The following is a 13,261-nucleotide window of genomic DNA, read 5'->3' on the forward strand; positions in this document are numbered from 1 at the left end:
ATATTTATATTCCAATTGATTTTATAATATGATAAAAATGAGAATGTGAGCCATTTTTCAGTAATGGGAGCCAAAGAATCTGAGGCTTTACTTCCTTGCTCCTCATCTGACCTTTTACCCTTGAGCAATTAGGTATAAATCACTACCAGAGCTGAATTAGGCACTCTGTGCACACCAGTGGCAGTGTTTTACACTCAGTTTTCACAGGTCTAAATGACCACACCCTGGAGAATCAGGCTTGGTGTGTAAGCTCTGAAAGGCGTGTGGCTGCTCCAGTATCTTTGGCTGCTCCCATTAGCTAAAGCTGCTGGTGTCCACACTTATGCGCTTCATGAGTAAAAACTAATGGAGAAGCAGAATGGTGTAACCGAGTAAGAATTAGCCACAGAACTGCAGCATACACTTGTGACCTAGAGTCAAGCCCTGTGTGCATGGACTGCTCCCATTGTGTTACGCAGGCCAGAAGAGTAGACTCCGTATATGGAAGGATATGTTTCATGTTTCCAATGAGGGAGAACACTTTAACCTGGCCATGTTTTGCTTTCCTTTGTATGTCTGATAATCTCCTAGGGAAAACATTCTTTAACTGACAAATAAGTAGAAAATGCTTAAAGACTTTACCACTTGCAGCTGATCTTCTTTTTGAGCACCGAATCCTTGCCTGTGTTCAACTGTTATTTCACATCTACTGTATCAGCCATAAAATGACCTGATTGTAGTAATATCGGTATCGCTGATAATTTAGTGTGGGAGTACACAGGCAGAATACCTTGTCTGGAACACTTGATATAAAACACCCATATACTGTAATAGGTGATCGTTTTCTTTTATCTGCATAATGGTATTTAGTTAGCCTGATTGGAACTAAAAATGTTCCAGTAAGGAAAATGAATAAACATTCTTACATCTGTTGCACCATTTGCAGCTCAGGTTCGTTTATTCTATATAGCTTTGCTCAAGGAAAACCAAACCCAAACTATCACCTCCTTCCAGTGGCGGATTACCAAATGAGCCTAGGGGCCTCAGCCAATTGGGGAGCCTCCGCAAGCCGGAACTCCGACCTTCTCCCTGGGGTCCCACCACCCTGCTCCTCCTCCTTTCCCCTTGAGGCCACACCCCTTGGTAAAGCCAGACAGATGCAGGAGTTGTGGTAGGGTGAGCACTGAGCATATTCCTCCTGCCACTCACAAGTACCCCTGGTCCTCAGTAAGGAGGTCAGTTCCTTGTCCATGGCAAGAGCGCTCTCTCTCCCCCCACCATGCTAATGTATCTTTTTAAACAGGTTTCTTGTGATGGAGATGATCAGATTAAGAGTACAGATAAATAAATGGCCAAGCTGTGGAAATAGGGCATTCCAACAGGTCCAACTCAGAAGAGAACAGATCAGTAGTCTGCCCACCCTAGATACACATTAACTGGTTGACAGACTATTTTCTTTAGCTCTGTGGCATCAGTGAGAATCAGCAGCTGCAGAGAAAATGGAATTGCTCTGCTTTCCTCCATAGAAACAGTTCACTGATTTTGCAGGCTATAATACAATAGTTACTATAAGGATTCACAAGCCTTAGAAACTTTCATGCTGCAGGTAGAATCACTATTTTGGTCAGGAAAGCAGAGCCTATTGCTTGTTAGTCTGCAGAGCCAGAAAGGGCAGATAAACCCACCGAGAGCAAATGAGAAATGCTTCTCCATTTACTGTAGCCAGTGTTGTCCCTAAAAGAATGAAAACTACAAAACAAAAACATTGGTACTGCTCCAACTCAGCTATGAAATAGATTGGGGAGGATGAGGAGGAAATGGGCTGACACGCAGTGAAATTATATTCAAAGTTTCTTTCTTATTATTACTTCAAAATAGAATTAGGTTAGCTATGCTGTTGCTCCTAGGGATGTTATAGTGCAGAGATCGGCAACCTTTGGCATAGGGCCTGTCAGGGAAATCCGCTGACAGTCCGGGACTGTTTGTTTACCTGCAGCATCCACAGGTCCGGCCGATTGCAGCTCCCACTGGCTGGGTTCACTATTCCAGGCCAATGGGGGATGCGGGAAGCAGCGGCCAGCACTGCTTCCCGCAGCCCCCATTGGCCTGGAACCGCAGCCAGTGGGAGCTGCGATCGGCTGAGCCTGCAGACGCTGCAGATAAACGAACCATCCCGGCCCACCAGCGGATTTCCGTGACGGGCCGCATCTCAAAGGTCGCCGATCCCTGTTACAGTGTGTGTGTTTGCATGCTTATAACCAAACAGCACAGAAAATGTTTTATCATGGGAGCTGAATTCAATGCATATTGACTATCAGTCTTTCTTCAGCCAAACTTATTGGTGCGTTTCCAGAAAGTTTGGGTTTCTTGAACATCATGAGTCAGAAAAAAATAAATAAAAGCAAAATATAAACGCTTGCTAGTTTGCCATTACTAAAAAGGCAAATTGTCCACAATCCCAGATTCCAATTTACTTTAGGATTATTCAATCACTAGCTATTTATTGTGCAGGCCAAAATTTGTCACTCATATGCCTAAGGGACCTTCTCTCTTGTCATCAGGAAGTATTATTAGTCTTGTTAATTACACTTCTCCAATCCGCCTGGAGATTTTCAGATAAAAGGTGCTCTATATTATGTAAGAGTAAAGTGCTGGGTTAAAGCAAGATTTCTTTGAGATAAATGTATTAATTTCTGAATCATCAAGAGAGCTTCACAAATGCAGCTGCATCATTTTCCAGTGTGCTGTTCCTGCAGTAGTGTGAATCACAAAGAGAAAATGGTTTATTCCCTCTTTCCCCACCCATCCAGCTGAACAAGTTGTGAAGTTGGTTACATGCCAAACATGTCAAAACGACTGCTTGATTTTGCCAGAACACAGGAGCTGTGTCTGATTTACTTAGCTTTGCTTTCTAATGTTCATTGCTTAAAGCCTACGGTCTGTGTATCTTTGAAACTGGTGTTCTTCTGTCATGAAGATTTCTCTGGAAAATTAGTGCCACAGTTTTATTAGTTCCAAGCCAGTGAAACTTACTGAGATGCCCTTTATTGAGCTAAACTCATAGGGACCGCAGGTATAGGCCTCAGTTGCTGTATATCAGGCTTCTGTGAAGGTACACTTATTTACACCAGTGAAGGATCTGGGCCATCATCCCACTGATGACAAATTTTGGGCATGCTGGGCGCATGGCACATCACTAATTCGTTGTGGGACAGGGAGAAGAGGCAGCCCTGCTTCAAGTCCAGCCCATCCATCTACTGAGGGCAATCCATGAACTCCAAACCCCCATGAACCAGAAGGTGGTCAGTCATTGACTTAGCCCTGAATAAATGATTAACTGTACTCTTGTTCCCATTTGCTGTTGTACAAAACTGGGCCACTGGAAATAGTGATATAGTAATATATGAGACATAACAGCTCCTTTCCCAGCCCATGCATAGCTGAGAAACGTTTCAGCGGATCCAGCTCCTCCAGTGGAGGCCTCTCCATGAGCAAGAACTAGGTCTGTGTAACAAGAAACGTTTTGACAGTCAAACTAACAGATGCCTGATGGCATAAGGCAAATTATTTATATTATCATACAAAAGTGAGTGAGTGATAAAAGGTTCCTGTAAACAAGAGATGATCTGTACTAACAGGGATAAATCCACATGCAACAACAGCCCACTCTACACAATTTAACCTTTTATTATCAGGGTGATGAACCTAACACAGACCTGAGGAAGTGTTCGAAAGCTCATCTCTCACACCAAAAGAAGTTGTCCCAATAAAAGATATTACCTCATCTTCCTTGTCATCCTAACACACACCAGCATATGGACTAGTTTCTGAGAAAATAAAGTAGGTCCAAAACTTTTGGGAAGAAACTTCCCTGCACTAATAACCAACACACATATCACCCAGACCATACTGCATGACACATACACCCTGCCTTAATGTCAGTCATGGATCACAATTAGAGTTTGTACCCCTGTTCTATGAAAGCCTCATCAACCCACTCTAGAAGTGGAGCCATTGGCTGGCTTTGAGGAAGAAACATTTGATGGCCTTGCTAATAAATTTGCTCCTTGCTATTGTTGGAGGAAGCCAGGTTAAAGCAACAAAAGCTCTTTTCCCTTGGTTCTGATTCTACGTACACTGCTTACGAGTCATCCATACAAAATAGGTTTTTGAAAGAATGTTGGTTTATTTAAGATTATTTTGGAGATTTAAGGAGAAATTGCAGTCCAACAAAGATTTTTTCTTTTTTTTTGCTTTTGTTTCCTTCAGATAGTGAGTGTATTTTGGAGCCGCTGTCTTTGCCAGAAAGTCCAGGTGGTGTAGCTGCTGTGGAAGAGTCTCCATCTGTGCCTTGTATTTTCTGTGAAGAATGTTCTCCGCGAGCAGAACAAGACCAACTTCTGAAGCACATGATTATTGAACACAAGCTTGTCATAGCAGATGTCAAGCTGGTTGCAGATTTCAGAAGGTAAATTCTTCTCAGTTAAAATAGATCATGCAAATGTGTAAATAAGATGTGTACCATGGATCCCCTGGTATGTAACTTTCTGATACTTTTTTGGGACATTTGCAAACTGCTACCTAACGGTGTTGTTTGATGTTATTTATAGTGTGTTGCTTAGAACATAAGACTTGGTAATTGTGATTGGTAGTTAGGACATAGGAATTGCCAACTGGCAAGAAACCAGTTGTCCAGCTAATCAAAAGCAATGTCAGTTTCTTCAGATGAAGTTATTTTCTTGTATTGACGAGCTCTATTCATTTCATAAAGCACAAAGGGCTGACATCTCCAGGGTGTCCCCTCGTGGTCTCAGGAAGGGCTCTGCAAGGAGCCCGATGCCTCAATATCCCTTTTCTACGCATTCATAGTTCCCCTCTTCCCATGGTCCTTTCACCTGCCCACATTCATTATCCTATATGGTAGGGCAGCCCTCCTGGCACACCTTCAGTAATGGGCTACGACAGAACAGATGAGTCTGCCTTGCATTCTCCTTTCTTCTGCAGTCCCCAGTATCTCCACACCAGTTTTCAGAATAGAAATAGCCTCTGAGAGAGAGAGAAATTTATTACAGGAAGTCCCACAACCATAGTCCAGTTTCCCCAGCCCAGTCCAACCTCTGTATGCACTTTTTCAATCTGAATAGTCCATCCACACACCAAATACAGCTCCCCATCATGCCTACAGCTCTCAGGTACAGCTCTGATGTTTTGCACCACACCTCACTCCAGCCCCTCTGGCTGCGATGTTTCCTTCCCAGTTACCAGCTCTTGCCTGGAGACATCAGCAGACTCTCACCCCTCCATCATTCCCCAGCCTTCTGCCCTCTCTGACCGTTTAGCTTCAGCTCCCTGACTCAGAGAACCAGCAGGCATCACCTTCTGCTGCTGTCAACCTCCAGCCATTTCTGGCCATAGCTCTCTGGCCTGAAGAAGTTTGTAGGTGAGCCCCCCCATACCCTGACTGCCCTCTGCTTTCACCCACCTGATTTGGCTCCACTGCTGAACGAGGGAGCTCGCACCATTCCCTCTTTTGGGCATCCACTCTGAAGACAGAAAATATCATATCACCTCTATATAAATCCATGGTTCCTCCCCATCTTGAAAACTACATGCACATGTGGTTGCCCCATCTCAAAAAAGATATATTGGAATTGGAAAAGTTCAGAAAAGGGCAACAAAAATTATTAGGGGTATGGGGTGTCTGCCATATGAGGAGACATTAATAAGACTGAGACTTTTCAGCTTGGAAAAAAGACGACTAAGGGTGGATATGATAGAGGTCTATAAAATCATGACTGGCGTGGAGAAAATAAATAAGGAAGTGTTATTTACTCCTTCTCATAACACAAGAACTAGGAGTCACTGTCATAAACAGATAGCTAAGGGTTAACGTCTCTTTCACCTGAAAAGAAGTAATCTGAAACACCTGACCAGAGGACCAATCAGGAAACAAGACTTTTTTAAATCTGGGTGGAGGGAACTTTGTGTGTGAGTCCTTTGTTCTGGGGTCTTCTGCTTGTACTCTCTCGGCTATGAGGAGTGATTTTTTCAATGTAAAGTAAACCAGAAAAACCACTTTATTTGCATGTATATAGTGCTGGTATTTGCTTCCTAATGGGAGTGCTATTGTGTGACAAAAGACCCTTAATAGTCTCTTAATGGTTCCTTGTTTAATATGCAAGCCAAAAACTGCCAGAGAGAGCAGAAAAAATAATTCTCTCTGGTTCCTTTTAAAACCAAACCGTTCCTTCTGCTTAAAAGCCCCTAGCAGAGAAAAGAAAAATACAATATTCCTACTGGATTCTATCTTTCCCACAACGCTGCACACCATATCATAACCTAGTCCCAGATTTGGACCTTAGCATCCAAAATATGGGGGTTAGCATGAAAACCTCCAAGCTTAGTTACCAGTGTGGACCTGGTAAAGCTGCCACCACCCAAAAAATTAGAGTGTTTTGGGGCACTCTGGTCCCCCCAAAAACCTTCCCTGGGGACCCAAAGACCCAAATCCCTTGAGTCTCACAACAAAGGGAAATAAACCTTTTCCCTTCCCCCCTCCAGGTGTTCCTGGAGAGATACACAGAAGCAAACTCCGTGAATCTAAACAGAGGGAGTCCACCCTCTCTATTTCCAGTCCTGGAAACAAGCACTTCCCTCTTCACCCAGAGGGAATGCATAGTCAGGCTAGTAAATCTAACACACACAGATTTCCCCCTGACTTCTTCCTCCCACCAGTTCCCTGGTGAGCTGCAGACTCAATTCCCTGGAGTTCCCCACTAAAGAAAAACTCCAACAGGTCTTAAAAGAAAGCTTTATATAAAAAAGAAAGAAAAATACATAAAAATGGTCTCTCTGTATTAAGGTGACAAATACAGGGTCATTTGCTTAAAAGAATATTGAATAAACAGCCTTATTCAAAAAGAATACAATTCAAAGCACTCCAGCAACTATGTAAATACAAAACAACAGACCATCTTTGTACTCACAACTTGGAAACAGAAGATTAGAAAGCAGGAAATAGAAAAAAATCACTCCTCATAGCCGAGAGAGTACAGGCAGAAGACCCCAGAACAAAGGACTCACACACAAAGTTCCCTCCACCCAGATTTGAAAAAGTCTTGTTTCCTGATTGGTCCTCTGGTCAGGTGTTTCAGATTAATTCTTTTCAGGTGAAAGAGACGTTAGCCCTTAGCTATCTGTTTATGACAGTCACCAAATGAAATTAATAGGCACAGGTTTAAAACAAACAAAAGGAAGTTTTTTTTCACAGAACGCAGTCAACCTGTGGAACTCCAGAGGATGTTGCAAAGGCCAAGACTATAACAAGGTTCAAAATAGAAATAGATAAATTCATGGAGAATAGGTCCATCGATAGCTGTTAGCCAGGATGAACAGGGAGGTGTCCCAAGCCTCTATCTGCCAGACACTGGGAATGGGTGATGGGATGGGTCAATTGCTGATTACCTGTTCTGTTCATTCCCTTTGGGGGCACCTGGCATTGTCCACTGTCGGAAGATAGGATACTGAGCTAGATGGCCCTTTGGTCTGACCCAGTATGGCCGTTCTTATGAAGCTCTCAGCCCAGCTTTGCTCTTCTTCTGAGCTCCCTCTCCGGACTCTGGTTACTGAACTCTCTCTTTCTGGACTCTGTTCTCTTTCACCTTTGGGCTGTCTCTCATGTATAGCTTCTGAGGGACCACCCCCTTTCTTCCCCCTCCGTTGTCCTCATTACACCAAACTGAATTGGAGGAGGAGAGCTGGACCTGATTTTATTTAAAGGACCAGCATCCTTGTTAGACACACATTCTGGTCTATCTACTTTTTTTCTATTTTTGACTACCTTCCACTCATTTTGAGGCCTTATTCTCATCTCTGCATGGTTACTTTCTAGCTAGTTCTTTCTATCTTGCCTTGTTCTCTGTCGGGCATGAGTAATTTAGAATTTAGTGATGGAAGGATTGCCCAAGACAGTGGTCCCCAACGTGGTGCCCTCGGATGCCATGACATTTGTGTGCCTGCCTAGTGCCCAGCAGCGGAGAGAAGCCGCAGCCCCACTCCTGATGGGGACAGAGAACTCAGGCTGCGAGCGTGGTGTTCTCTGTTCCCAGCAGGTGCGGGGCCCACCTAGTGCCTAGCAGGGGAGACAAGCCGTGGCCCCGCGCCTGAGGGGACAGAGCTCCGGAACTGCAGGCTGTGGGCACTGGTGTTCTCAGTCCCAGGCAGGTGCAGGTCCGTGGCTTAAGATGGAGAGAAGCCACGGTCCCGAACATGCCGGGGACAGACAACTCCGGGACTGCAGGCTGTGGGCGCCGGTGTTCTTTGTCTTTGCGGCTTCTCTCCAGCTTCTCTCTTCTCTCTGGATTCATATATTATGTTATATTAAATTTGATGTTTTTCATATTATTTAAGGTACAAATACAAAATAAGCCTTGAAAAACTGTTGGCACCCGCCACACTCTTCTGAAAACATGAATGTCCTACTGGCCACAAAAAGGTTGGGGACCACTGGCCTAAGAAGTCATATCAATTTACCCTAATTAGGCCTTTATTGTTCCATATAATTTCCACTTGACTGTGCCATGCAGTATTGTCATATCCATGTTACTGAGACCCCTTCCACAGTTACATCATTGGACATCCCAGCTCTTTCCTCAGCATCCAGCTCAGGCCCAGCTGGCTCACACATCTAGATGTGGATTTGTGAATAATCTCTTGCTTGGAACGCTACCCTGCCACTTGGTAGTGTGTGGTATTAGGCCACCAGGCTGGCTCCTATATGCTCTCTTTTGTTGTTTGCTTTGTTGGAATGATACATTTTAATAGGTAAATTATCCAGTTGAAACAAAGTAGGTCTTGGCACTTACACAATACCCACTTTCTAGATTCTTGTGATCAGGCTCACAGAGCAGTGATTTATGTCTAAATACCATGGTTTAATGTGAAAGATTAAGATGAAACATGGAAAATGAAAAGTAGGCCACATAAAACCCTAAGAATCATTCATTGTTCAGAAGTGTAAGCTTAACATTGCTAAAATCAAATAATGGCACTTGTTTCTGTTTTAATGCTGAAAGCAAGAATGCAGTCTTCTTTGGAGATAATGCTAGTTTCTTCATATAAACAAAAAAAGAAGTGTTCACTAAAGGAATGCTAATTAAGGTCTGTTGGGATTGTTCTGGCTAAACAGAAATGTAGTTTAAAATCACCTTTTCTAGAAAATTGCTGTTTAGATTCTCTTCTCTGCTAATGCAAGTGGAAAGAAACCAAACCTGCTTGAAAGTGGCAGCAGGATGTGAAATGGTGAAGCTACAACTTTGCAGCATGCTTTGTCTTGCTTGCTGTACCATCTCCAGTTCTGCATAAGCCCTGTTACTTCTACCCTGTGGGGTTAGACTTTTTTAGCTATTGAAAGGGCTTGCCGGGGTAGGAGGGAGCTGTAGGGACCTCTGTCCACAGCATTTTAGCCTGCAAATCTCTGGAGATTTCCTCCTAGAAGATGACTATTCAGGGCAACAAGGAAACTTGATTATACACAAAATAAACCAATTGAAAAAAAAGAAAAACATTTTTCTCCTGTCTTTCAGTTGTAAAAATTTTAATGGATCCTTACAACAATAGTATCTGAAATGTTTTAACTTACCAATGTGTATTTTTTTTAAAATTCTTAGCATCTACTTAACAGAATATAATTTCCACAGACAATTTGGGCTCTGATCTTGCACACATTTACACATTATGCTCGTGAGTCGTCCCACTGTGTCACCTCTTGAGTAAGGTTAACCACATATATAAGTGTTTTCAGGATCATGTTTAATTTTAGAATTCCAAATAGCTAGCAGGTAGAGTGTTCTAGTTTTCATTTTCCCCTCTCCCCCCCCTCCATATCTGTAAGCTTTTTGGAACAAGAACCGTCTTTTATCTGTTTGTGCAGTGACTTCTAACATATGGGGGCCCTCATCTTGGTTAGGGCTTGTTAGTCCTACTGTAATACAAGTAATAAATAATAACAAAATCTTGGTCTAAACATTAATTGCAATTGTTGCAGGATTTTCTGGAGAAATCTTTCCCAGTTGAGGGTGGTTAGAGTTGGGGGGAGGGGTTGTTGTTGTTTTTGGTTTTTGGCAGGTGGCAGGGGAAGGATGTTTCTGCATTTCTATTTCTGTTAGCCTAGCTACAGGCCTCAATCTGTTTCTCTGCAAAAAAAATCTTCTCTGAGTGGAGTCTCTTTTTTTGTCCCAAATTTCTTGTAGAGACGTTCATTATCTCCTTGTTAAAGTTGAGATGCGGTTATGATATTTTGGAAGTTCTTTCAGTTTCAGAGCAGAGCAGAGAGACCTGGAGCTTCTTTACACAAACACTTTGTTTGTGGCAGACTGGGGTATACACAACCCTGTACTAGCCTGCCACACACTAAATGTCCATGTGGACATTGCTGCAGTGCACTAGCAATTCCACAGTGCACTTTGACCTACTGCTTTGAAATGGGATTACAGCTCTTTGTGGAACTCTTAGCATGGCAGTACTGTCTGAGTGGACACTTAGGGCAGGGCAGATTGTTATACCAAGAAAATAAAAAGCAGCAGGATCTTATTAAAGGGTATAAGGCAATATGCCATGTTTGTTGTGAATACAGAAAGAAGCATAGTAAGCAGTCAGTTATAGCTATAACATTCCATTCAATGTCACATTCACACATTCATTTATACACACACAGGTTCTGCAAGGTTGTTATCATAGTTACCAGCCTCAGAGTTGCTCGTGCCAAGCCACTGGCCAGGTGGCCTGGATGCAAGGAGGGAGCAGGGCCTTGTCAGATGCGCATCTGATGCTCCTGGAAGTTGGTTTGCAGAATCAGACCCAAAGTCCTCAGTCTTCAGGATCTGTCTTTATAGGGATTTATCCTCTCACAAGTTTACAGGGTTTGCTTCATCATGTTGTTTTCATTTTTGACGTGATAATCAATCACTGTTCTCACATTTGAGGTGATAGTCAATCACATAGGGTATGGCTACACTTGAAATTTCAAAGCGCTGCTGCGGCAGCGCTTTGAAGTGTGAGTGTGGTCAGAGCGCCAGCACTGGGGGAGAGCTCTCCTAACGCTGCACGTAAACCACATCCTCTACGGGTGTAGCTTGCAGCGCTGGGAGCCGTGCTCCCAGCGCTGCGGCACTGATTCAACTGAGGCTTTACAGTGCTGTATCTTGCAGCGCTCAGGGGGGTGTTTTTTCACACCCCTGAGCGGGAAAGTTGCAGCGCTGTAAAGTGCCAGTGTAGCCAAGGCCGCAGATGGCACAGCAATGATGAAATGACAGTACATTTTCATCTTTGTTCTTTGGCTCTTCAGCCCCTCTGTCCCGAGGGCAAGTATGCCCTCTGGGTTGTCGGGCTATCTCATCCACTGTATTCTTCAGCCTAACGGTCTTATTTTAAGGCTGGCATCTCAACCTTTAATCTTTCATTCCTCATTCAATCATGCATACAGTCACACTCACACTCCAACGTATATCCTGTCACATCTGCATTTTATCAGCTACCCATCCTTTAACATAATCATTCTAAAATCAGTGGGACATGGCAGACTTCAATAAGCCTATTTATCCCACTTGTAACATCTAAAAGGAAACAAACAAGACTCATAGACTCATAGGTCAGAAGGGACCAATATGATCATCTAGTCTGACCTCCTGCACAAGGCAGGCCACAGAACCCTACCCATCCACTTTTATAACAACCCCTAACCCAGGACTGAGTTATTGAAATCCTCAAAATTGATTTGAAGACCTCAAGCTGCAAAGAATCCACCAGCAAGCGACCCATGCCCCACGCTGCAGGGGAAGGCGAAAAACCTCCAGGGCCCCTGCCAATCCGCCCTGGAGGAAAATTCCTTCCCGACCCCAAATATGGCGATCAGCTAAACCCTGAGCATGTGGGCAAGACTCACCAGCCAGCACCCAAGAAGGAATTCTCTGCAGTAACTCAGTTCCCATCCCATCCAACATCTCCCAGCAGACCATTGAGCAGACTTATCTGGTGATAATCCAAGATCAGTTGCGCAAATTAAACTATCCTATCATAACATCCCCTCCATATACTTATCAAGCTTAGTCTTAAAGCCAGATAAGTCTTTTGCCCCCACTACTTCCCTCGGAAGGCTGTTCCAGAACTTCACTCCCCTAATGGTTAGAAACCTTCGTCTAATTTCAAGTCTAAACTTCCTAATATCCAGTTTGTACCCATTCGTCCTCGTGCCTACATTAGTACTAAACTTAAATAATTCCTCTCCCTCCCTAACGTTAACCCCCCTGATATATTTATATAGAGCAAGCATATCCCCCCACAGCCTTCTTTTGGCCAGGCTAAACAAGCCAAGCTCTTTGAGTCTCCTTTCATAAGGCAGGTTTTCCATTCCTCGGATCATCCTAGTAGCCCGTCTCTGGGCCTGTTCCAGTTTGAATTCATCCTTCTTGAACATGGGACACCAGAACTGCACACAATATTCCAGATGGGGTCTCACCAGCGCCTTATATAACGGTACTAACACCTCCTTATCCTTGCTGGAAATACCTCGCCTGATGCATCCTAAAATCGCATTTGCTTTTTTAACAGCCGTATCACATTGGCGGCTCATAGTCATCCTGCTATCAACCAATACCCCAAGGTCCTTCTCCTCCTCTGTTGCTTCCAACTGATGCGTCCCCAACGTATATCTAAAATTCTTATTATTAATCCCTAAGTGCATGACCTTGCACTTTTCACTATTGTATTTCATCCTATTACTATTACTCCAGTTCACAAGGTGGTCCAGATCTTCCTGAATAGTATTCCAGTCCTTCTCCGTGTTAGCAATACCCCCCAGCTTTGTGTCATCCGCAAACTTTATTAGCACATTCCCACTCTTTGTGCTAAGGTCAGTAATAAAAAGGTTAAATAAGATCGGTCCCAAAACCGATCCTTGAGGGACTCCACTAGTAACCTCCTTCCAGCCTGACAGTTCACCCTTCAATACGACCCGCTGGAGTCTTCCCTTTAACCAGTTCCTTATCCACCTTACAACTTTCATATTCATCCCCATCTTTTCCAATTTAACTAACAGTTCCCCATGTGGAACTGTATCAAACGCCTTACTGAAATCGAGGTAAATTAGATCTACCGCATTTCCTTTATCTAAGTAATCCGTCACCTTCTCAAAGAAGGAGATCAGATTGGTGTGGCACGATCTACCTTTAGTAAATCCATGTTGCAATTCGTCCCAATTACCACTGACCTCTATGACCTTAACTAC

General features: G+C 43.6%; 1 protein-coding gene across 1 annotated transcript in view; it reads left to right on the plus strand.

Annotated features, from left to right (window-relative positions):
* The window catches only part of ZNF277 (zinc finger protein 277), an 87,239-nt gene that overhangs the window by 28,190 nt on the left and 45,788 nt on the right, over nt 1-13,261 (plus strand). Inside the window, exon 2 of the mRNA XM_030549019.1 lies at nt 4,249-4,447. Coding sequence (XP_030404879.1) covers nt 4,249-4,447 — 199 coding nt within the window. The remainder of the gene's footprint in view (nt 1-4,248; nt 4,448-13,261) is intronic.

Source organism: Gopherus evgoodei, chromosome 1, assembly GCF_007399415.2.
Source record: "Gopherus evgoodei ecotype Sinaloan lineage chromosome 1, rGopEvg1_v1.p, whole genome shotgun sequence".
Taxonomy (NCBI): domain Eukaryota; kingdom Metazoa; phylum Chordata; order Testudines; family Testudinidae; genus Gopherus; species Gopherus evgoodei.